Source organism: Papio anubis, chromosome 15 (genome assembly GCF_008728515.1).
Source record: "Papio anubis isolate 15944 chromosome 15, Panubis1.0, whole genome shotgun sequence".
Classification (NCBI taxonomy): domain Eukaryota; kingdom Metazoa; phylum Chordata; class Mammalia; order Primates; family Cercopithecidae; genus Papio; species Papio anubis.
The window spans coordinates 27,414,132-27,441,645 of record NC_044990.1 but is presented as its reverse complement, the minus strand read 5'-3'; the positions used below and the strand labels follow the sequence as shown (position 1 = coordinate 27,441,645).

The 27,514-nt window shown below is 34.9% G+C and overlaps 1 protein-coding gene across 2 annotated transcripts in view; it reads right to left on the bottom strand.

Annotated features, from left to right (window-relative positions):
- Positions 1 to 27,514, bottom strand: part of FNDC3A (fibronectin type III domain containing 3A) — a 218,322-nt gene that overhangs the window by 167,535 nt on the left and 23,273 nt on the right. For both annotated transcript variants that reach the window (XM_003913872.4, XM_009191925.4), the window contains exon 2: positions 20,647 to 20,784. In XM_003913872.4, coding sequence (XP_003913921.1) covers positions 20,647 to 20,745 — 99 coding nt within the window. In that variant the 5' untranslated portion in view covers positions 20,746 to 20,784. The remainder of the gene's footprint in view (positions 1 to 20,646; positions 20,785 to 27,514) is intronic.

The following is a 27,514-nucleotide window of genomic DNA, read 5'->3' as shown; positions in this document are numbered from 1 at the left end:
TCCACAAATTTAACCCATTTATCAAAGAAAGATTGATAATACTTAGTCTTATAATAACTTATTTCTGGATTGTTAACAATCACATTTAAATTATAGAAACATATATTTAAAATGCAAATAGGCTTTAAAAATATTTTTATTGATATAATCTATATACGATAAAATTTACCCTGTAAAGAGTTATAATTTCATGGTTTTTAGTATACACAAATAACTGTACAACCACTACCACAGTAAATTTTAGAACATTCTCATCACCTCAAAAAGAAACTTCTGTAGACTTTTAAGACTGGCTTCTTTCGCTTAGCATAATGTTTTTGAGGTTCATCCAGGTTGTGGTATATACTGAAGTACTTCATTCCAGTTTACAGCCAAATAATATTCCATTTTACTGATATACCACATTTCGTTTATCCATTTCTCTGTTGATGGACATTTGAATTGTTTCCACTTTTTGGCTGTTATAAATAATGTTGTTCAATTTTTTACATGGACATACGTTTTTGTTTCTCTTGGGTATACACCTATGAGTGAAATTACTGGGTCATAGTGTAACACTAAGTTTAATTGTCTTAGGAACTGCCAGGCTATTTTCCAAAGAACATTTACCAGTTTACATTCCCACCAGCAGTGTATGAGGGTTCCAATTTTTCTATATCCTTGCTAACACTTGTTTTTATCTTTTTAATTCTAGCCATTACAATGGGTGTGAAGCAGTACCTCATTGTGGTTTTGATTTGCATTTCCCTGATGACTGATGATGTTGTGAATCTTTCATATGCTTATTGTGCATGTACATAACTTCTTTGAAGAAATGACTTTTCATATCCTTTGCCCACCTTTTTATTAGGTTGTCTTTTTAGAAGAGTTCTTCACACATTCTGAATACAAGCCCCTTATCAGATACAGTTTGCAGGTATTTTCTCCAATTTTATGGATTTTTTTCCTCCAATTTTGTGGATTTTTTTTGTTTCCTGATAGTAACACAAAACTTATAACACAAAATTATTTGGTTTTGATGAAGTATACTGTATCTCATTTTTCTTCTCTTTCTTGTGCTTTTTAGTTTTTTATCTAGGAAATCATTCCATAATTTAAGATCACGGAGATTTATGCGTTTTTATTCTAACAGTCTTAAAATTTAGCTCTTATTTTAGGATTTTAATTGATTTTTGAGTTAGTTTTGTAGATGGTATGAAGTATAGGTCCTACTACATACTTTTACATGTGGATATCCAGTTGTTCCAGCACCATTTGTTGAAAAGACTATTATTTCCCAGCTGAATCATCTAGGCACCTTTGTCAAAAACCAACTGAACATAAATGTAAAGAGTTTATTTCAGGACCCTCATTCTATTCCAGTGGTCCATTCTTAGGCCAGTACCGCACTGTCTTATTACTATAGCTTTGCAGCAAGTTTTATTTATTTATTTGAGATGGAGTCTCAATCCGTTGCTCAGGCTGATCATGCAGTGGTGAGATCTTGGCTCACTGAAACCTCTGCTTCCCGAGTTCAATCGATTCTCCTGCCTCAGCCTCCTGAGTAGCTGGAATTACAGGTACATACCACCATGCTAATTTTTGTATTTTTAGTAGAGATGGAGTTTCACCATCTCGGCCAAGCTGGTCTCGAACTTCTGACCTCAAGTGATCTGCCCACTTCAGCCTCCCAAAGGGCTGAGATTACGGGCATGAGCCACCCAACCCGGCCTGTAGTAAGTTTTAAAATGGAGAAACACTGAATTCTCCCACTGTGTTCTTTTTCAAAATTGTTTTGGCTATTCTGTGTTTCTTGCATTTCCACATGAATTTTAGGCTCAACTTGTTAATATCCGCAAAGAAGTAAGCTGGGAATTTGGTAGGCAATGTATTGGATATGTATAATTTGGCAGTATTTCACCTTAACAATATTAAGTCTTCTGATCTATGATCATGAGATGTCTTTCCACTTGTTTAAGTCTTCCTTAATTTCTTTCAGTGAGTTTTATGGTTTTTGGTGTATACATGTTATACTTCTTTCATTAAACTTATTCCTAAATATTTTATTCTTTTTTATGCTGTTGTAAATGGAAAAGTTTTCTTAATTTCATTTTCAGATTGTTCATTGCTAGTATATAGAAATACAATTTATTGTTCTATATTGAACCTATATCCCACAACTTTGCTGAACTTGTTTATTAGTTCCAATAGTTTTTTAGTGGATTCTTTAAGATTTTCTTTTTACAAGATCATGTTCTCTTTGAATAGAGTTTTATTCCTTTTCCAACCTGGAGGCCTTTAAGTCCTTTAGTTACTTATTTGCCCAGGCTAGGACTTCCAGTACAACGTTGAATAGAAGTGGTGAGACCAGGACATCCATATCTTGTTTCTTATCTTAGAGGAAAAGCATACAGTTTTTCACCATTCCATACAATGTTAATTATGGATTTTTTTGCAGATGCCTTTTATGAGGTTGAGGAAGTTCCCTTCTATTGCTTGTATACTGAGTGTTTTTATCATGAGAAGTGTTGAATTTTGTCAAATGCTTCTATTGAGTCTACTGAGATGACCATGTGGTATATTACAATGACAGTTTTATGTACGTTGAACCAACTTCAACATTCCTACTATAAACCCCACTTTGTTGATGCACATGATGAAGTAAAATAGAATTGTGTATGTTGATGGACTTGATTTGCTAGTACTTTGTTGAGGATTTTATATCTATATTCATAAGGGATATTGGTCTGTAGTTTTCTTGTGATGTGTCTGTCTGGTTTAGTTTTAGATTTGGTGTTAATTCTCCCTTAAACATTTGGTGGAATTCACCAAAAAAGCCATCTGAGTCTGGGCTTTACTTTGGGGACAGTTTTTCTTTGTGGTATAAATTTAATCTCTTTACTTGCTAAACATCTATTGGGGTTTTGTATTTTTTCTTGATTCAGTTTTGTTGTTTTGTGTCTTTCTAGATATTTGTCTACTTCGCTTAGATTATTTGTTGGCAAGCAACTGTTCATAGTATTCATTAATAATCCTTTCATTTCTGTAAGATCTGTATTAATGTTTACTCTCTCATTCTTTATCTTTCTCGATTTTAGTCATTTGAGTCTTTTTTTTTTTTTTTCCTGGAAAGCAGCTATGCTCACCACTACACCACCAACACTTCTTTCTTTCTTGATTTGTCTACTTAAAAGGGCTGGCAATATTGTCGATCTTTTCAAAGAGCCAACTTCTGCTATTTTTGATTTTCTATATTTTTCTGTTCTCTATTTCATTTATTTCTACTCTAAGGTTTACTATTTTCTTCTGCTAGCTCTGGGTTTAGTTTTATCTTCTTTTTACAGCTTTTTAAAGTAAAAGTTTAGATAACTGATTTGAGAGCTTTCTTTTTAAACATGGGCTTTTAAGGGTATACGTATTCCTTTAACCATTACTTTAGCAGTATGCCATGAATTTTAGTATGTTGTATCATTGTTTGCATTCATACCAAAGTATTTTCTAATTTCCTTTGTGATTTATTCTTTGGCCTACTGGCTTTGTAGAAACATATTCTTTAATTTATATATAGTTGTTATTTTCCCAAATTTCTCTGTGTTATTGATTTCTAATTTCATTTCATTGTGTTTGAAGAAAATACTTTGTATTATTTCTATCTTTTTAAATTTACTGAAGCCTGGGCAACATAGGGAGATCCCATCTCTACTAAAAAAAAAAAATTTAGCCTGGCATGGTGGAGCACATCTGTGGTCCTAGCTATTTGGGAGGTTAAGGTGGGAGGACCACTTGAGCCCAGGAGGCCAAGGCTGCAGTGGGCCGTGATTATGTCACTGCACTCCAGCCTGGGTGAAAGAGAAACTTTGTCTCAAAAAAAATTCTTCCTATTGAGGCTTGCTAGTTTTATGACCTAGTATATACCCTATAATGGACAATGATCCATGTATACTTGAAAATATTATACATGCTGCTGTTGTTGGGTAGAATGTTCTACAGATGACTATTAGGTTTACAGTGTCATTCATACCTTCCATTTCCGTGTTAATATTCTACCTATTGAAGGCTCCAACTATTATTGTTCAATTGTCTATTTCTCCCATCAATTCTGTCAATCATTATTTCAAATATTTGGGGGCTTGATTGTTACAGGCAGATTGACTCTTTTATCATTATAAAATATCCTTCTTTTTTTTTTTTTTGAGACGGAGTCTCGCTCTGTCACCCAGGCTGGAGTGCAGTGGCCGGATCTCAGCTCACTGCAAGCTCCGGCTCCCGGGTTCACACCATTCTCCGGCCTCGGCCTCCCCAGTAGCTGGGACTACAGGCGCCCGCCACCTCGCCCGGCTAGTTTTTTTTTTTTTGTATTTCTTAATAGAGACAGGGTTTCACCGTGTTAGCCAGGATGGTCTCGATCTCCTGACCTCGTGATCCGCCCGTCTCGGCCTCCTAAAGTGCTGGGATTACAGGCTTGAGCCACCGCGCCCGGCCTAAAATATCCTTCTTTGTCTCTAGTAACTTTTCTGACTTAAAGTCAATTATTAGTGTAGTCATTTCATTTCTCTTTGGGTTACAAGTTGTCTTACTCTATCTTTTACATTTCAACCTATTTGTGTCTTTGATTTGAAGATTGTCCTGGGCTGGGCATTGTGTGGCTCATGTCTGTAATCTAGCATTTTGGGAAGATGAGGTTGGAGGATCACTTGAAGTCAGGAGTTTGAGACCAGCCTGGGCAACAAGTGAGACTCAGTTTCTACAAGAAATTAAAAAATTAGCTGGGTGTAGTTGGATGCATCTGGTGTCCCAGCTACTTGGGAGGCTGAGGCAGGAGAATCACTTGAGCTCAGGGCTACGATGGCACCACTGCACTTCAGCCTGGTGATAGAACAAGACCCTGTCTCTTAAAAAATAAAAAGAGTGTCTCTTATAGAGTGAACATAGTTAAATCATGAATTTTTTTTTAAAGACAGAGTCTCACTCTGTTGCCCAGGCTAGAGTGCAGGGGCACAATCTCGGCTCACTGCAACCTCTGCCTCCCGGGTTCAAGTGATTCTCCTGCCTCAGCCTCCTGAGTAGCTAGGACTGCAGATGGGTGACGCCACACCTGGCTAATTTTTGTTATTTTTAGTAGACATGGGGTTTCGCCATGTTAGCCAGGCTGGTCTCAAACTCCTGACCTCAGGTGATCCACCAATCTTGGCCTTCCAAAGTGCTGGAATTACAGGTGTGAGTCATTGCGCCTGAGTTTTCATCCATTCTGTCAATAACTGTCTTTTCACTGTCATGTTTGATCCATTTAGATGCAATGTACTTAATGATAAGGTAGGATTTGCCTTATCAGTTTGCTATTGTTCTCTGTTTTATGTATGATAACTTTTTTGTTACTCAATTCCTCCATTTTTGCCTTTTTTTATGTTAAATATATTCTGATGTTCTATTTTAATTCTCCTGTAGTTTCTTTTATTACATTCTTTTGAGTTATTTTCTTAGTAGATGCCCTGGGGATTATAATTAACCTCTTAACTCATAACAATGTTGATCCAATTAATTCCAATTGTATGTAAAAACAGTGCTCCTCTAATCTCAGTTCCCTCTCCCATCCTCTGTGCTATAATACTAATTACATTTTTATACCTTATAAGCCAACCAACAGTGTATAAGTATTGCTTTCTGCAAATTACTTTTAAATCAGACAGAAAAAAATTGTTTAAATACATTTATACTGTCTTTTATATTTACTTGGTTATGTTTACTGTCCTCTTCATTTCTTCGTATCTACTCAACTGTCTTGTGAACATTCCTACTGAATGTAAGGAGACAGTGTTAGAAAAGCATTCACTAACCATTCCTATCGATTAGGTGCTGCCATTTCTGAACTGTTTTATTAGTATCAACTAGATCATTACTTTCCTAGAACCAAGTGTTTTCGAATTTTGAGTTTAAACTCAATGTCCTTTCTTACTCCAAAGTGATGGAGACTGGGGTATCAGAAGATATTGAGTCTAGTCTCAAATCTGCCACTCAGAGTGTAAACTGGTTAACTATGAGCCTTTAGTTTGTCCATCTGTAAAACTGTGAATTGGACTACTTTTTTTCTGTACACACTTTCAGTTGTGAATTTCCAAAATTTCATCATACTCATTCTTTCTCTAAAAAAAAAAAAAAAAACTATCAGGTTTACCCCTTTATTTTCTATTTCACAGTTGGTATCCTCTAGACCTACATTACTTTATGTTTGGTGGGGTGGATATATAAGCCAATCAATCCTTTCTCTGCTGTCTCCCTACTCCATTGCATTTAACTATGTAATTAACCAAATAATTTTCCCAAGGATTATTCTCATCTTTTCACTGATCTACTTTTGAAACTTTATTGGTTACCTATATCTTATTACCTCAAATCTAAAACTGAAAATATAACATTCAAAACCTTCTATCGAGACAGGAAGATCACTTGAGCCCAGGAGTTCAAGACCAGCCTGGGCAACATAGTGAGACTCTGTCTGTATAAAAAAATAACAGAATTAGCTGGGTGTGGTGGCATATGCCTGTAGTTCTAGCTACTAAAGAGGCTGAGGTGGGACGATCACTTAAGCTCAGGAGACTGAGGCTGCACTGAGCCATGATCACACCACTGAACTCTGGCCTGGGTGAAGAACAGGACCCTGTCTTAAAAAAAACAGCAAAACAAAACAAAACCTCTTAGCAACTACCCTGTCTGTAATGCCTAATCGCATGTCTTTATAATATTTCAAACACACAGAAAAGTAGACAGTATTGTATCCTTTACTTTCCAGAATCAACTAGAATTATGCTGATGAATTTTCCTCAGATGCTCTTTTGAAAAAGAAATACAATTTTATTACAGATAATTTTTCCGAACTTGGAGTGTTTCATTCTCATTTAGTATTCTTCATACATATGCTTATACACATCCATTATTAGTATATACTGATACTTCGTGAAATTTTTATGTTTATTCATTTATGTCAGTGACATCACATCTTACAAATCCCTTTCTAACCTGCTATTTTACTCAATATTGCATTTTTGAGATTTATCCATAGCACAGATAAATACAATAAAATACTGGTATATAGTATTCTAGTATTCCATTATATAAATCCTCTCAAATCTCCTCCATTTCCCTACTAATAAACATTTATATTGTTTCCAGTTCTATCATTGTTACAAAATGATGCAGAGAATAGTTTTGCACATGTGCCTTATATATATGTATAAGATTTTCTGCAAGTGAAATATTTAGAAGTATATATACGTGTTAGATTTGGAGTATGCATTTTTTCAGCTTTATTAAATACTGCTATTATCACTCTCCAAAATGATTGTGCTAGCAGTATTTGATGGATCCTATCGCTCCACAAGCTTTACTATACTGTCAGGTTTCTTAACATCTACAACCTCATTAAGGTTTTAATTTGCATTTTTCTTCTTTAGAACGTAACTCCAACCTCCTCTCTTCCCCCAAACTTTTAATAAGTCCAATTAATCACCTCAAGATAGGGTATTTCCCAAACAGGCCCTTTGTGGCCAACTTTATGGCTAAAGTTCTTTCCTTACACAATTAGCACTCATCTGTGTATCAGTTAAGTTTATCAGCTGTTTTAGCTGTAAATGCCAGTTTCTGTATTATATAGGTATACAGACTGTTAAGTGGTCAATAACATGTTTGTGGACGCATATAAAACACTGAAATTGATGCTTACTATGCTTACTAAAGAACAAGTATTTTATTCAGACATTCTAAAGGATTACTTTAGACTGTAATAGATTATTCTAAGTCATGCTGAAATCTTGAAAAAAGAAAATACTAAAATATACATCTTTCAAATATATCAAGTATTACCCAGGCAATAGTGATGAGAAAAGCTATCTTTTCTCAAAATATATTTTCTCAAATTGCCACATATTGGTTTATAATGTTATAAACCAGTGTGCATAGGCACATTCATATGCTAACTTATAAATCTTCAGGAACATAAATTATACCAAGCAGTAGTTACCTTAGTAAACACTTACAAAATGGAATTGTATTTCAATTCCAAAAAAGCACTATTTGAAAACTAACCTATTTTAAACCTAATGATTTATGATTTGTCCCACAGCCATGATCCCTCTATCTATCTGTGTGGAGCAAGCGCAAGAAAGCTATTTAGGAGATAATTTAAGACACTGAAGAAATATCAGTAGTGACAACAAAATATTTTTTTTCTAATCACTTTTAGAAGGAGAGAGAAAAATGGGGAAAATATGAACTACTACTACTTAAAAATGATTATTGAAAGGAAAAACAACAGTATAAGTGGGTTGGCTAATTTAGGACTCATTAAAACCAATTATTTTTCAGTTCCTAGAGAAAAAGCTTTCAGCTTTTTCCCATTCAGCATGATATTAGTTGTGGGTTTGTCATACATGGCCTTTATTGCGTTGAGGTACTTTCCTTCCGCACCTAATTTACTGATGGTTTTTTTTCAATCATGAAGGGATGCTGAATTTATCAAATGCTTTCTCTTCATCTATTGAGAGGTTTTATGGTTTTTTTGTCCTTCATTATGTGATGTGATGTATCACATTTACTGATTTATGTATGTTGAACCATTCTTACATTCCTGCGATAAATCTCACTTGATCATGGTGTACTACCTTTTTTGATGAATTGTTGGATTCAGTTTGTTATACAGTATTTTGTTGAGGATTTTTGTGTCTATGTCCATCAGGGATATTGGTCTTTAGTTTTCTTTTTCTGTTGTGTCCTTGTTCAGTTTTGTTATCAGGGTTATGTTGGCCTCATGGAATTGGTTAGGAACAGTTCCCTCTGCTTTAACTTTTTGGAATAATTTGATGAAAACTGGTATTAATTCTTCTTTAAAGGTTCCATAGAATTCAGCAGTGAGGTCATCTGGTCCTGGACTTTTCTTTCTTGGGAGACTTTATTACTAATTCAATCTCATTACTTGTTATTAGTCTGTTTAGGTTTTCATTCTTCTTGTTCCAATTTTGGTTGGTTGAATGTGTCCAGTAATTTATCGATTTCTTCTAGGTTTTCAAATTTATTGACATATAGTTGTTCACAGCAGTCTCTAATAATCCTTTGTATTTCTGTGGTATCTGTTGTGATGTCTCCTTATAAATTTTTGACTTATTTATCTATTTTTCTTCTTAGCCTAGCTAATGGCTAGTCAATTTTGTTTATCTTTTCAAGAAACTCACTTTTGGTTTTGTTAATCTTTTGTATTTTTATATGAAAGGAGAACGTTATCAGTTGAAAAAGCAGAACTCAATTTCTACTTCAACAACTATCTGTACACTTTTTGACAAAAATCATCTTGCTTTATATTAATCTAATGTAAGGACACATGCAAAAGTGGGAAACATTATCTTTGTTTTTTAGTTGAATGTATTTCCCTATTTATACAGTGCTACTTTCAAGTCATTCTTTATTTCCTCCTTGCTTTAGTCCAAACTATATTACTTAAAGTCAACAACTTCTACAGGATTCTCGGGCACAGCAGTTGACTAACTCTTGAGTCACTTAATCAGAAGTTGGGAATTTAACTGTAGAATATGTAGAGTTTAATAGAACATCAATGCTTTTTTAGACCAAGAATCCATCAAAATTCCAGGACCATTATGTTTCATTTCTTTAAGATATTTATTTTAGAGTCTGATGATTCTCTTTCGTAACAGTTTTAAAATCATATTATGTATATAAAAATACATATTAGAATAGTATAAAAATGCTACCAAATACTTTAGTTTTGTCATATTAGATTGAATTACATGAAAGTATTTCACTGTCCACTTTTAAAATTAAATAATTTTTCAACGAAACAAAATAATTTGCCCAATTTTTATTTTCTTGGAAATATATATAGTTTAACAACAAACAAATGAAATGGTATTGGTCTCAAGTCATTCAGTAAGAATACAATTTTATTATTTTGTGCCAAATATAAAAACTAAATTCTAGTTTGCATTCTTTGTAACTCTGTTCCTGATATTTTACGAACCTTTTTTCCCTTCAGACTATCTTAAAATTTACATCCAATTTGTAAGTCTGATTTTATCATCTCTTAGAACAAGAACCAGTGAAATATTTTATACACAGACAGAACCTGAATATGTGTGAAGTTAATTTTTTTCCAGGACAACCTAGCTGAATCTTTATCATAAATTTTTAAAAATGTGTGCTTACAAATATATGATAATTAAGCAAATTTTCAGATCTGAACCTTGAGCATAAGGCTTTTAATGTCTAAAGAAAAGTTAATGGGTAAGCACTAGAATTTTTCAAAAGTATTTGATTTTCTAATAAAACGTCACAGAAAGTGGCGTGGTGCAGGCGTGTGGGAGAAAAAAACTAATTGAAAGAGGAGAGTAGTTTAATGTTTAAATTCTAGCCTTTCCCAAGTTTCTAAGAATGAGAAATTTAGGAAACCGCTATTTATTTGCCAGGCAAAGCTGCATAGCAGTTAGAAGATGACTAATTTGGGCTATGAAATCTATGACTGCTGGTTTGGATTAGAATTCTGACGCACAAAATTATTGTCACAAAAGTATAAGCTTTATTTCAACCTCAGTAGTCTCATTCCTAAGGTTTATGTTTACAGCTTAGTGAGCTTAGTGTGTAAGTGATCAGATTTTTAAATGCAAATATTTACAAATTTATAACTTTTTGAACTTAAAAATGTGATCACTTTTTAAAGTTTTCATATTTGATTTTTGGTTATTAAAGTTTTCCTTCTTATTTCCATTTAAACCAAACACAACTTGCATGAAGATAAAGTTTAATCCAAAGTAACATTATGTAAAAGCTAATCTCAGAAACAAACATGTTGAGCTTTGTTTTTAGGTTTGTTTTAGGCAGTGTAAAAAGGGGGAAGCACCTTTACTCCCCTACCCCACTCTGCTTTTTCTGGTTTGTCTTTAGTTTCCGCTGGACAAAATGGTCTGAATGTTTTTGAGACAATTCTCGATCAAGGGTCCAGCAAAGAGCCTGCTATGCGTGAAAGCTTAATATGTATCAACAAAAATGATGAGGGCCCTCAAGTAAGGAAACTTGTTGACCTGTGAAATTCATTGCAAATTTCTGAAGTAAGGATCTGAGTCAGATGAAAAAAAAAATACCTTCTTTTTACAATTGTTCACCCAGCAGGCTTTGAACATAGTTTTATTCTATACATACAGTCATGTGATGAAGAAACTGATTCATTGTACTTGTTGGTAAATAATAAACACTGTTTTCCAAAGTTTAGATACCAATATAAAAATATAAAATGACACTAGAAAAATGCTATATTACATAGAGAATTGGCCCTACTCTGATCAAACTGCATTTTTATTCCATAAAAACTCCATTTTGGATGACATCATTAGGAATGGCACAGTGTTAACCTCCAAAAATCCATTCCTTCATAACAGTAGTAAGAACACAGATGTAAATTGTCAAAACTAACTTTTTTCAGAACTCTGGAAATTAACCAAAGGCTTGCAACAGTACGTTCAGGGAAAACAGCTAGATCCTGATATGGACAGTGAGCTTTGTGTCATTTTATTTTGCTTTATTTCCTACTCCGTCTACCCAGCTTCACAGAAGCCTTGGAAAAGTCTCAGAATCACAGCAGCAGTAAAAGCCAGCAGGCTAGCAGCCACTGGAAGGGACAGAATGGTTTGGAACACCATACAAATCTCATCTCCAAAAGACCTGTCATATTTGACCTGTCTGGCAGTTCCCTGGAAACACCCAGTCAGTCCCAGGGCTTGTCTTGATTTGTTCTAACTCAAAGCTCCCTTACTGCAAATAGCTTTCCCCCTGGGAAGCATGTCTAAAACAATCAGTGGCAGTTGGTTTAACATCACAGTTGGCTTATGGTGACAATAACAATTGGGAAAACAAGAAGCTAACCAAAAACTTGGAAAGGAAAAGCTGCGGAATAAGATGTTCATATGGGGGCTTTGAAAAGCTCTAGTGTGTTCAAGTTAAGGTGTAGTATTATATAAACCTTCTTTCATTTTGGCAGTATATATTAATCATTTTAATACCACTTACATAGGCCTACTCACTAGGGTGTTATACCAGAAATTACTTTTTTTTTTTTTTTTTTTTTTTTACCATATCAAATGGAAATTCCCTCAGTATTAAAAAACTCATTAATTCCTATGGCTTCACTATCCCAACTATTTTGATAATTTCTGTGTCTTTGGTTCAAATCAGATCTTTTTCCTGAAATTTAATCCATTAATGTACTGTTTTTATAGTGATTAAGACCATGATAAATGACCAGGAATTTTAAAGACTTAGCTTTGAATCCTGGTTTTTGCCTTTCAGAAGCTATGTTACTTAACCTAATAAGAAGTTAACATCTTTCTGATTCTTAGTTTCTATGAAATGGAAATATTAAAGCTACTTCTAAGAATTGTCATGAAGATTAAATGAAATAATGCATGACTTGCCTCAGTGTCTGAACACATGGTAAGGGCTCAAACAGTAGCTGCCATTATAACCCCCCAGCACTGATGGCAAGTTTGGCCATGTGCCCTGTGTTGGTCAATAAAATGGAATGGAGATCAGCATGTAGTTCACCAGGATACCAGCAACATTCTACATAAGGGCTGGGTCTCAGGTGAAGATTATGTGGCGCACAGCCACAGCAAACCTGTGAAGGACATGCTGTATGAGCAATAAACCTTTTGGTAAACTACGGAGATTAAGAGGCTGTTTGTTACCATAAAATAATCTTGCCTTTTCTGACTGATAAGACTTAACTTAGTACATGGTCTTGCTATCCATTCACATTTTCAAAGAAAAGCCTGGGGAAATTTTTATTCTCTCTCTTAGTTTTGTTCTATGACTTGTTCACCAATTTTACCTCCTTAATATTTCTCAAATCGTGTATCATTAATATGACCTTAATTCACATTTTTTTTCTGTTATTACAGTATTTTCTTTCCCTAGCTTCACTCTCCTTAAACATTTTATTCTGCATTAATAACGTCAATAAATTTTATTTTAAATGCATCAAATGCCTGATCATAACTGCTTAAATAGTTCTTATTAAATTTATTTAAAAACTCATTTTTTCTTAATCATTTTAATACCACTTATGTAACAAATATACACAGATTACCTCAGTATTACAAAAATGTACTTCCAAACTTAAGATGAAGTATTCATAGTATGCATCTGATGTGCTTCTTCATTTCTGTACTTCAATCAAAGAAACTTAGGCTCAGAAGATTTCACTGAACAAGTTATACCAAATAAGAAACAATTTTAAATAAATACAAATTTAACCAAAGAATAAGAAACAAAAGGGTAAACTCCACAGTTTAGTTCATGAAGTTAGCACATCTTTGACACCAACTCAGGATATTAGGGAAAAGCCCATTACAGTACAATCTCACTCATGAACACAGACTAAAAATAAAATCCAAGAAAAAATATTGGCATACCCCAATTCAGCAATACATTAAAATAACAATGTATCACAATGAAGTTAGGTTTAACCAGAAATGCAGTATCAGTTAAACATTCAAAAATTAATGTAAATTATGACATCAAAATTTGAAGGAAAAATATATCATTATCTTAGAAATGTAGAAAATACGAGACTGGGTCTCACTCTGTTGCCCAGACTGGAGCACGGTGGCATAATCACAGCTTACTGCGGACTCAACCTCCCAGGTTCAAGTGATCCTCCCATCTCAGCCTCCTGAGTAGCTGGTACTACAGGTGTGTGCTACCACACCTGGCTAATTATATTTTTAGTATAAATGAAGTCTTACTGTGTTGCACAGGCTGGTCTCCAACTCCTATGTTCAAGCAATCTGCCCGCCTCAGCCTCGTAAAATGCTGGGATTACTGGTGTCAGCCACTGCACCTGGCTTACCCTTTTAGATCTTATAAAGAATATATATAAAAATGTATAATAAACATCATGCTTAATAATATGCTGAAAATATTCTCATTGAGCCTAAGAACAAGTCTCATAATGAGTAAGGGTATAGCGAGGTTGCTGGACATTGAAGCAATATACAAAAATAAACGGTATTTCTAACTCACTGGGAACAGAAAATGATACACACACACAAACACACACATACAAAAAATTTATAATAGCATATAAAAACGCAAGTGCCCAGGAATAAATTTAACAAAAGATATTAAAGACCTTTATGGGAAAAACTATAAAACTTCATTGTGACATTAAAAACCTAAATAAATGGATGAATACACCAACTTCAACAACTGGAAAATTCAATATTGTAAAGATGCCAATTCTTCCCTCAATCAATCTATAGATTCAAGGTAATCTAAATCAAACTCAGCAGTGTGTGTGTGTGCATGTGTGTGTGTACTGATAAGCTAATTCTAAAATTTATATGTAAATATAAAGGCTCAAGAATACCAAGACCTTCTCAAAGAATAAGGTGGGATGGTTTGCTTACCAGATACGAAGACTTGGCATATTCTTGGCACAGAGATAATAAAACAGATCAATGAAAGAGAATTAAAAATCCATATATAACCCTACAAATATGTGAGATATGTGATCATCTCTGTAACAATGTATCATAGATACATGACAAAAGTACCATTGTGGAGCAACAGGAAAAGTCTTTTCAATAAACAGTGCTGAAATAATTGAGTATACACATATATGGAAAAATAGTCAAACTGGACCTATGCTTCATACAGTTCACAAAAATCAACTCCAGTGGATTTTAGAATAAAAAGTTCAAGGCAAAAGTATAGTTTTTAGAATGTATTTTTAGAAATAGTTTCATTACCTCAGTACAGGGAATTCCTGTTCATAAATACCTTAAACATTTTTTTTGAGACAAGGTCTTGCTCTGTTGCCCCCGCCAGAGTACAGTGGCATAATCATGGCACGCTGTAGCCTCGACCTCCTGGGCTTAAGTGATTCTACCACTTCAGCCTCCTCAGTAGCTGGGACTATAGGTATATACTACCGCACTCAGCTAAATTTTAAATTTTTTTATAGAGAGAGAAGAAACACAACACTAACTCTAGAAGAAAAGAATTGGTAAATCTGACCACATTAAAATTAAAGACTATCCATCAGAAGACACCAAAGAGGCCAGCTGCCGGTGGCTCACGCATGTAATCCCAGCACTCTGGAGGACCGAGGCGGGTGGATCACTTGAGGTCAGGAGTTTGAGATCAGCTTGGCCAACAAGAGATGGTGAAACCCCATCTCTACTAAAAATACAAAAATTAGCCTGGTGTGGTGGCACACGCATGTGATCTCAGCTACTTGGGAGGCTTGGGCGGGAGAATCTCTTGAACCTGGGAGGCAGAGGTTGCAGTGAGCCGAGATCACGCCACTGCACTCCAGCCTGGGTGACAGAGTGAGATCCTGTCTCACAAAAAGAAAAGAAAAAAGATATCAAAGAGAGTGAAAAGACAACCAGAACAGGAGAACAAGAGAGAATATTCACTACACTTATGACTAACTAAGAACTTGTGGCCAGAATATATATTAACAGTTTGATAAATCAAAGACAAAAAGCATTGTTCAAAATAATCCCAAACTAGAAACCCCCCAAGATGGTCATCAAGAAGAGAACAGACAAATGAATACATTTACTTATATTCACACATAATAGAATCTTACACAGCAAACTAAAAAGAACAAATTTCAACAACAGTAAGGAGGAATCTTTAAAACAATATTGAATAAGACTAGCAAGTCACAAAAGAATAGTTAAATAAAGTTTAATTTATGTAAATATCAAGAATTGGCAAAACTACACTATTGTTGTATAGTGAAGTGTATACAGATAAAACTATAAAGAAAAGTCAGTAAGCAATTATCATAAAAATCAGGGTAGTGGCAACCTTGAAGGAGAGAGGGTGTTATGATGTGGAAGAAACACATAAGCAATTTCTAAAGTATTGGCAGTATTATATCTCTTAGCTTGGCTTGTAGTTACAAGATTTATGCCTTATAATCATATGCTATATTTCATGCTTATTTTATGTACTTTTCTATAAATATATGTTATACTTCATGATTTAAAACAGGTTTTAAAAAGCTGAGGGCATGTTCTGTGTTTTCCTAGATTCTTTATTTGTCCATTGGCATCCATTAATCACAGGGCCAATTATATTAACCCTATTTTCTTATTTTCTGTATTCCTGATGTTCCGGCACCTGTGGCCTCACTTGCTGGGGAGAGATGGCCCCTCGCAGGGATAGCCAATTCTTATAGATAACAAAAGGCTTGGCCAGGGGCATACTTCTTATATGCAAACCATCCAATCCCAAGTCTATAGCGCCAACCACCTTATCTAACTTTTACACACCAAGCCAATATTTACTCTACCCCAAATCATCCTGGGCCAGGTACCGGGCTACCAGGAATCACCCTTACAGCCCAAAGACAGTCAGAATTATTAAAACTAGCCAATCCAACACTATTTATTTCACCTTGCCTTTCCTGTGAAAACCCCAACAAAAGGTTTGGTCCAGGATTTCTCCTCACGCCTTCTTCTGCCTCCTGATGAAAACGTGCTGCTTCTCACTTTGGCCCTGCCTGTATGAGATGATACACCCCCTTCTTGGGAAATTTAAGTAATAAAAATCTTCTTTCAATGGCATTAGCCTCTGTGTGCCATCTCTTAAGTTACTTCTGTAAATTAAAATCCCATGGGTACAAATGAGACCGGAAGTTATAAAAATAATTTTTAAAAATTAATGCAATGGAGAAGGTATAATAAAGTATAATAGTCGGGCATGATGGCTCAAGCCTGTAATCCCAGCACTTTGGGAGGCCGAGACGGGCAGATCACGATGTCAGAAGATCGAGACCATCCTGGCTAACACAGTGAAACCCTGTTTCTACTAAAAAATACAAAAAACTAGACGGGTGAGGTGGCGGACGCCTGTAGTCCCAGCTACTCGCGAGGCTGAGGCAGGAGAATGGTATAAACCTGGGAGGTGGAGCTTGCAGTGAGCTGAGATCCGGCCACTGCACTCCAGCCTGGGCGACAGAGCAAGACTCCGTCTCAAAAAAAAAAAAAAAGTATAATAAGCAGGCTAAATTTTTAAAGCTCTTAACTAAAACTTTAAATGCATTCAATCCTTTTGGAAGGTAAGTACGTAGAAATTAAGAGAAGATACATTAGTAAACTGATAAACCACACAAGAAACTAAAACATCTGAAATTTTCTTTAGATGGTGGCAATAGAGAATAGAACTGAGCATTCCACTTGCGCTTGAAGCTCATGTTCTATAAAACTGGTCTGGAGGTTCTAACAGGGCACACACATTCATACAGGCTTTCCTTCTGCTATCAGGAAAAGATATCTCAAGTCAATCATGTAACAAAGAATGTACAATGGTAGAGCCACCTTAGAAGACAGCTTCATAGTTTCTTACAAAGCTAAACACAGTCCTACCACACAATCCAGCAATCACGTTCCTAGGTATTTATCTACATGAATTAAAACTTATGTACACCCAAAAATCTGCACATGAATGTTTAAAGCAGATTTATTTATGACAGCCTAAAGCTGGAAGTGACCAAGATGTCCTTCAACAGGCGAGTGAATAAACAACTGGTCCATCTATACAATGAAGTATTATTCAATAATGAAAAAGAAATGAGCTATTAAGCCAAGGAAAGAAATTATCTACACCATACTGCTAAGTGGGAGAAGCCAGTCTGAAAGGGCTACATACTGTATTGCATTCTTAAAAACATAAAACTATAGAGAGAAAGTAAAAAGATCAGTAGTTGCTAAGGATTTGGGGAGAGTAAAGGAAGAATGAAAAGGTGAAGCACGGGATTTTTAGGGCAGTGAAACTATTCTGTATGATACTGTAATGATACATAACATTACCCACTTGTTAAGATCTGAAGAACTGCTGTACAACACCAAGAGTGAACCCTATGGACCTTATTTAATAATAATGCATCAATACTGGTTCATTAGTTGTAACGAATATATCTCACTAACACAAGATGTTAATAAATGAGGAAACCGGAGAAGAGGTGGTATATGAGAACTTTGTACTGTCTGCTCAATTTTTCTTATAAGCCTAAAACTGCTCTAAAAATAAAGTCTATTATAAAAATGAAAAAGGGAGGCAGATTCCATAATCACAAAAATGGTTCATAAGCTGCTTGTCAAAATGAATAATAAATGCCTATTACAGTCTCCCTAAAGGCAACACCAGCAGTGATGTCAGGAGAGATTCCCTCTAGTATAATTCATAAGCCAAAAGACCCACTGTGTGTAACATGATACAGTAGAAAATATGTTTACTGTATTAAACCAGAAAATATTAATGAGGAGACAGATAATCTTAATAGCCAACTACAAAAAAGTTAATTTGATCCCAAGAGTGGAAGAGAAATATTCCATACAGCATAATATTCTGAAGAAAAGTCAAGACAAGGGACAAAATATGTCATCTTGAATTTTTAACATCATGCTTGTGCATGACACTTCCGTCTGTCAGGAACAGTCTTTTAGTCTGTGGCTAAACAGGCATCAACTAAGTTGTGCCATATCTCCATAGGTAAGTTATAACTTGGCATATCAATAAGTTCTTGTGTTAAGACAAAGAAATGTCTGCTGTCAAGTTTATTGCCCTCCCACCTCTCATTATTATCTACTTGGTATATAGTCCCTTACATTCTACCATAGCCATTGGTTCACTCTTTACACTTTATATGCATCCTTCGTAACTACCTCCACGTTTTCTGATCCACTGCTTATTATAACTATCTCTATTTATTTAAATCCTGACTGGGATATCTAAAGTTTCTTCAGTCTTTTAAACATTTATTGAGTGCTTTATTTAGGATTCAGCAAACATTTACTGAGCTCCTTCAGGCTCATTTCACCCACATAGCTATAACTACTTTAAGATATTATTACCTCAATTTTCTAGAGAAGTAAACATACTCAGAGAAGTTAAGTAACTTGTCTTCGGCAACCAAAATCAAATCCAAATCTATCATGCCAGTCCAGTGTTTTCTTCCACTCGTGTTTAGCTCTCTCCCTACCGAACTACATGCAACCTGCTAGTTAGAATTCAAGGCTTTACTATACACTTCCTGAAATCTGTTTGTTTGTTTTTAAACTCTACCAAAAAACCTGTCCCTAGATCTTCTAACTCCACCTGCTCCTTTAAATCTTGCTAGTAGGTTCTTCTATTCCCAGATCCTTTCTCTATAGCCATCTACACCATTACTGTTACATGATAGCCATGGTGCCTTCAAGATTTCAAAAAAATTCTGCTCACCAAATTTCCTTCTGGGGGAAGGAGAGAAAAGTCTTGGGATGACATCACGGAGTTATTTCAGCCTGCTGTCTTCCCCTTAACAGAATATACAACTATAGCAACTATATCAATGTACCGTAATTAACTGCTTAATAGATTCTTTTATACATTAGATTATCAACAACTTGAAACTAGCGACTAGCCTGAGGCAACAAATGATAACTGAAGACACTCGGACAACCTCATAAAGTAAATGAATACCTGCCACATCTACTATTTTTGTGAGCAGAAAATCTTAACAGACTTAAATTTGACCATGAAAAGCAAGTTTGTGGAATGAAATTGCTGGGATCAGAGCATGTACAACAATTAAAACCAGGACACAACACTTTTTGCCATGTTTACACAGAACAGAAAAATTCAGAATCCAAGCCAATTGCTATTAATTTTTCAATAATAGCCCTTCATCTTGTAAGCAAATCATAATTACCTACTATATATACTAAGTTTATAAAGAAAATCTGACTTTCTTTTTTTTAAAGTTTCCCAGGGAGGCAGTATGAGTAACAAGAGCATAAGCTTTGTGTGATGCTGAACAAGTTATTTAAGCCTTTCTGAAACTCATTTTGCTTCAGCTGCAAAATACGGGCAGGTGTTCCTACCTCATAGAATTGTTGAAAGAATTAAATGAGATCATAAAGCTCTTAGCACAATGTTTATTACATAATGGGCACCTAAACTGTTCCTTCTCTTCCTCATTATCATTTATTATGTTCTTAGTGTTTGTTTCCTCACCTACTGTTAAAATACCTACCACATAAGATAGTTGTGAGAATGAAGCACATTGCCTGGCACATAATAAGTACTTGGGAAAGCTTATTATTCCTATCCCTTTTAGGATTACTGTGGGAATAGTGAAATCAGTGCAACCACATTTTAAATAAAGACCTGAGCTGGGGAAAAAAATCTATCAGCTTTTCAGGAATTGTGTATTTACTTTTGGAAGGGAGAGGAGAATGGGAAGGAAAAGACAACGTTTTATTACTACATAGTAGGCAAAAATCATAATTTCATAATGATTTGAAATGATTTATAATAATCATTAAGGTACAAGGCTAAACTCAGGGACTAGCACACTATTTGTCTAAAGGAAAACAAAAACAACTTGAATGGCAACTAAATATACACATAAGAAATCTGACCATTAATTCACAAGACATTTTAGAAGAGACTTCAAAAACAGTCTCATTATTTTTATCATCTTATAAAACTGAACAACATTTTGAACTGGGAATTTAAAACACGAAATAACAGGAACTCACTAGTGTGATTTGTTTTAAATTTTGCATAAATATATGTGTATTCAACATAAAGAAATAAATATTTCAGTTTTCTTACCTGTTGTGTTCCATCTGCACTTACAATAGGGGCAGACAAAAGAGAAATATCACTACTTAAGATCTGAGTTGTATCCAGTAGTGGTGGATGTTCTGCCATTATCAATAAGACATTAATATACTGAATAACGCTCCAACTCTGAAAAACAAACATATATAGTCATTTGTAAGTACATCCTTAAAATATAGTAAAACATTGTACATTCAAGATGTTTCATTTTTTAACCTAAAAAGATATTCTTGTCAAAAGAAATTCTAGAATACTCTGTTGACTACTTTTTTTTCCAATCAATAAGCCATTTAAGGAAATACATTTCTTACAATTCAAATTACTTTGTTTGTCGAAGTAGTCAGTAAGTTTATATATTAAACAGAATATCAGCAGGCTCTATTTAAATTCTATGTCTCTCCACCCCTTCCATCTCTATATAATATTTTATTTAATTTAACCACCACTACTTAATCTAAACACTGGGATAGGCACTAAAATACAGTGATTCAGTGAGGCAACTGTCACTAGTTTTTTCTATGGGCAGACAAGGTAATTATGAAGACTCAATGCCCCTCATCACCCTATCTGTCTCTAGAAACAACACAAGAATAATAATGATTTTTCACTGATTCCTCAGACAAAACCCAATGGTAGAAAAATCTGCTCAGGATTACTGAAGAACCTTCAAGTTTGAAGTTTCAAGCTCTTATATTATTTATTTTGGTTGTATTACTCTTTTCTAAGTGATATCTATTTACAATAAATCAATAATTTCAATGGAAAAACATATACATTTAGAAATCTTTAACTGTACAGACAGTATCACATACAAAAATAAAAGTAAAAGATAATGTAAGCAGTATTAGTCTATCATATACAAAGTTAACTAATAAAACATCAGCAAATTACATTTCAAGATGAGCAAATTGAGTATAATAATAAATACACTGAATCTATATTGAAAATTTAAATAAACATTTTGGAACGTTTACAGCATTCTACAATTCAGTAGTGTCAAGAGGGTTAACTTTTATAAGAGATTAAATTCATGTTATTTATTTAAAATCTTGACTCTGCTGAATCTCACAAGTTGATTTAGCTTGAAAATAATTTTTCATGTAGATATACAACAACTACTATAATGTTTTAAAAATTATTCAGTATAGGTATCTACTTGAAGGTTTCATAATTAATACCACAATAATATAAAATGTGTCATTTTATATTATTTAACTGTCTCATGAAAATGCATATTCTTTAAACATGTTTATATATAAACTAATGCAAATCTAACTTCTGGCATAACCTGTACTGCTATATTACTTAAAGTTCAATAAAATCACTAAGTACTTTAAATCTTGTCTAATAAAGTGGCTCTGTGGAATATACAAAGAATTATGAGAAACAATAAATGTATTATTTCTCCCACTTGCATATCACAACAGTTAGTGTAAGAAACATTTCCAAGAAGCTAATTTGGGATTAACAAGAGAGATTTTGTAGGCAATTCAATTTTCTTAATAAATTTTAAAAAATAAAAACCACTGAGCCATTTAAATTTTGTCATTTTATTCTATTTGCAATATTCTATACACTATGTTCAGCTAAAACTGCAAGTCGCCATTATTATTTTAATTTTAGAATGTAACAACGAAGATATAACCACAGTTTTGTTTCAAGAGATGGACTGGTAGTTTTACAAATAGAAATACAGATTTTCTTTTGAATCTTCAAGTTAATTCCAATACTAGTGCTATTAGAGATTGGGTATAGAGCCACATGCTATATTTCAATATTTACCATTCCATTTAAGTCATTACCTTTTTAAAATTTTCAACACATTGGTCAATTTGTCGAAGGTATTATCTTTCATTTTAGTCTTTTTAAAACTAGGACGCACTAAAGTTTCATTTATAAATTGGTTTATTGTATGGCCATATCTATCACACGCAAAGTAGTTGGTTTTATTTAAACTTGCAAATTCAAAACTTTTACCCTGCAACTCAAATGCTGGCATTTAGAAACCAGACATTCCTTTCATTCCTTCTGTAGAGAATACTGTCAGTTTCTTCCTTCAATAAATTACTTCTAATTTTGTTACTACTCACTTTCTACATTCTAGTCTTATCTTGTGACCTCAAACAGCCTCTTAGTTTTAGTTATACACTTATTTTTATTTTTTATAATGTAAAATTTGATGTATTTTTTAAAAGAATAGAAATAACTTACAGCATGTGTTAACGTCCACGGAGTAAATACTTCCCTGCCACAGCCCACTTCAAACTACCAACGATTTTAAATTGACCTGCAAATTCCTGAATTTTAACAACCAACTTTTGTACACAAGTTAAGATAGCTCCAGCATATCACTGTTGATATGTCAACATTTATTTATGTAGCAATAATGTGAAATATTAATGTTTGGATCAGTGTTGCATGTGGAATCTTGCAAAATACATAAATAAACATTTGCAGACTCTGGGTGAAAAAAACCTGGATATCTTTGTACTATTCTTGCAACTTTTTTTTTTTTGGTAGGTCTAATATTTTAATTAGTGTCAAATTAAACAATGTTGTTTTAAATGTAAGAGAGGTTGCAGATCTGAACATACAAGGTTTAACCAAAGAAAAGGTCCTAAAAGATAATGCAGAAGAATATCTTCATAACCTTGGGACAGAGAAAGATTTCTTAAACAGGATATAAAATACATTTCTTAAAACATAAAGAAAAAACAATATATTGGATTTATTTAGAATTAACTGTAATTTCTTTTAAAAAGCTTTAAGAGAATGAAAAGGTAAGTCACAAACTGAAAAAAGATATTTACAACATATACAACTAATAAAGAGCATACATTTTGAATATATACCAGCCTCCTACAAATTGATTTTTAAAAAAAGATAGAAAAATAATAAGAGACTTGAATCTACTCTCCACAAAAGCAGAAATGTGGCTGGGTGCAGTGGTTCATGTCTGTAATCCCAGGACTTTGGGATGCTGAGGTAGGCAGATCACTTGAGGTCAGGAGATCAAGACCAGCATGGCCAACATGGTGAAACCCTGTCTCTACTAAACATAAAAAACTTAACTGAGTGTGGTGGCAGGTGCCTGTAATTCCAGCTACTCGGGAGGCTGAGGCAGGAGAATCACTTGAACCTGGGAGGTAGAGGTTGCAGTGAGCCGAGATCATGCCACTGCACTCCAGCCTGGGCAACAGAGCGAGACCCTGTCTCAAAAATTAAAAAAGTGGAAATGCAAGAGGCCAATAAAATGAAATGAAAAAGACTATCAAGTGATAATGAGGTTATGGAGGCAAACTCATATGGAACAGATATGAAAATTCGTAAAATCACTTAGGAAAAGTTTGACATTATCTACCAAGGTTGAACATATTCAACCTCTATGACCCAGGTATGATCCAGCTATTAGATTCCTGGTAGATAACAAGAAGGCTCATAGGAGCCATTACTTGTTAATAGTCCTAAATGTCCTTTGTAAATAAACTGTGGCTGTTTCATTCAATGGACTATACGCAGCAATGAAAATTAATGAACTAGTGATACAGGAAACAACATGGATAAATCTCACAAACACAATATTCATGAAAAACACACAGAAGAATACAAGCTGCACAATTTTATTTACAGGAGGTTGAAAAACAGAAAAAACCAATTTATGGTGTTAGGAGTCAGGACAGCGGTTGCCTTTGACAAGGAAGAAAGGGTGGGAACACCGGCAAGGCATGAAGGCAGTTCCTTGGGTGATGGTACTATACTATGTCTGGACCTGGGGGGCTGCTATGTGATGATTACCATTAAGTTATTCACTAAGCTGTATACTGATCATAAATGCACTTCTTTATGTATATTATCCTTCAAAAAATTATTTTTAAAGGTTAAAGTTACCACATGATCATCTCAATTGATGTAGAAAAAGCATCTGACAAATTCAACACCTTTTCATAATAAAAAACACTCAATAAACTAATAGTAGAAGAAATATACCTCAACGTAATAAAGGCCACATATGAAAAACCTACAGGAAAGATCACACTCAATGATGGAAGACTGGAAGTTTTTCCTTTAAGATAGGAAAAGGCAAGGATGCTCACTTTTGCTATTTCTATTCAACACAGTACTGGAAGTTCTACCCAGGGCAACTGAGCAAGAAAAAGAAATAAAAGGCATCTAGACTGGACAGGAAGAAATAAAATTACCTCTATTCACAGATAATATAATCTTACAGGCAGAAAACCCTAAAGATTACACACACACACGCACAAACTGTTAGAACTAATAAGTGAATTCAGCAAAGTTGCAGAATACAAAATCAACACATAAAAATCCATTGTTTGTATATATAACAATGAAAGTTTGAAAAAGAAATTTAAAAAATTCCATTTACAATAGCAACCAAAAGAATAAAATACTCAGGAATAAACCTAATCAAGGAGGTGAAAGCCATACACTGAAAACTACAAAACACTGCTGAAAGAAATTAAAAACACAAATGCAGAAAACACCCCATGTTCACAAAGTGAAAGATTTCATATTGTTAAGATGTCCATACTATCCAAAGCAATCTGCAGATTCAATGCAATCCCTATCAAAATCCCAATAGCTTATTTTGCAGGAAAAGAAAAGTCCATTCTAAAATTCTAGTATCTCAGGGGATCCCAAATAGCCAAAACAATTTTGAAAGAAAACAAGCTTGAAGGACTCACACTTCCTGATTTCAAAACATATTACAAAGCCGTAGGAATCAAAACAGTGTGGTACTGGCATAAAGGAAGACAATAGACTAGTGAAATAGAATAGAGAGCCTAGAAATAAATCCTTAGCATATATGACCAAATAATCTTCAACAAGGGTGCCAAGATCATTCAATGAGGAAAGGACAGTCTCTTCAACAAATGATGTATGAAAAACTGGGTAGCCACATGCAAAAGAATGAATTTGGATTATATTACACTATATACAAAAATTAACTCAAAATGGATTAAAGATCCAAATGTAAGAACCAAACTGTAGAACTTCTAGAAGAAAACACAGGGAAAAGCTTCATGACTTTGGATTTGGCAACTGTTTCTTGGATATGACAGCAAAAGCGCACGTAACAAAGGCAAAAACAGACAAATAGGACTTAAACTTAGAAACTTTTGTGCATCAGAAGACACAATCAACTTTTGTGCATCAGAAGACACAATCAACAGAGTAAAGAGGTATTCTATGGAATGGGAGAAAACATTTACAAACTGTCTTAACTTGGTCTGCTACTAAAAAAAACACACACACAGAGTGTGTAACTGAAACAACAGACATTTATTGGTCACACTTCTGGAGGTTGGGAAGTTTAAGATCTAGGTGCTGGCAGATTTGGTTCTTGGTAAGGATCCTCTTCCTGGTTTTCAGATGGCTATCTTCTTGCTGTTGCCTCACATGAGGGAGAGAGGACACTCTTGTGTCTCACTCTTCTTATATAAGAACACTAATCACATCATGGGAGCTTCACCCTCATGAACTCATCTAAGCCTAACTATTTTCAGTAATTACCTCCCCAAATCTCCACCTCTCAATACTATCATTTTGGGGGTTAGGGGTTCAACATATGAATTCTGGAAAGACACTAATATTCAGTCTATAATATTCGGCCCCTGACCTTCCAAAATTCATGTCATTTTCATTCTATCCCAACAGCCCCCAAAGTCTTAACTCATTGAAGTATCAACTCTAAAGTCCAAAGTCTCATCTAAGTATCACCTAAATCAGATATGGGTGAAGGTAGAGGTACAATTCATCCTAAGGCAAAATTCCTTTCCAGCTTTTGTGAAACCAGATATGTTACGTATTTGCAAAAGACAATGGTGGGGCAGGCACAGCACAGACATTCCCGCTCCAAAAGGGAGAAATCAGAAGAAAGAAAGGGGTGACATGTCCCAAGCAAGTCCAGAACCTACCAAGGCGAATACCGTTAGATCTTAAGGCTTGAGAATCATCATCTTTGATTCAATGCTCTGCTTTCCATATCCACTGGAGTAACGGTCCTGCCTTTCAGACACTGAAATGGCATCATCACTCCCATGGCTCAGTGAGGTGACCTGTCCCTTCTGCTTGGTGGAGCCCTGACCATGCAGCACCTCTCACAGGGACCTTCCCATGAGGCTCTGCTGCGGGGCAGTCCTGCCCTTTAAAGCTGAGGTGGAAGGAGCCTTGCCCTATGGGCCCATGCACTTTGGATCTGTAGTGGGAGTAGCAGCCCTGATGACTCTGAATTGCCTTTGGAGTCCTTCTCCCTTTTCTGAAATGATCATGCATGTTTACAGCCTTCCTTCATTCTATCCCATGTTCTCTATTTCCTTTAATCTCAGCTGGCAGTGTTTCTAATATAATTCCATCTCTATTCCTGGCTTCAGTTGAGATGGCTGATTAGGTCCATGGTTTACACCCACACTAATCTCCTTAGCAAATGGTCAGCCAGCCACACCTTTGATGTTCTCTTCCAAATGTTCTTTCTCATTTCTGTAATACGGATATGCTGAGAATTTTCCAAATCTTTAAGTTCTGATGCCTTACTGCTTAATAATTCTTTATTCAATTCATTTCTCTCTTTTTTTTTTTTTTTTTTTTTTGAGACGGAGTCTCGCTGTGTCGCCCAGGCTAGAGTGCAGTGGCCGGATCTCAGCTCACTGCAAGCTCCGCCTCCCGGGTTTATGCCATTCTCCTGCCTCAGCCTCTCGAGTAGCTGGGACTACACGCGCCCGCCACCTCGCCCGGCTAGTTTTTTGTATTTTTTAGTAGAGACGGGGTTTCACCGTGTTAGCCAGGATGGTCTCAATCTCCTGACCTCGTGATCTGCCCGCCTCGGCCTCCCAAAGTG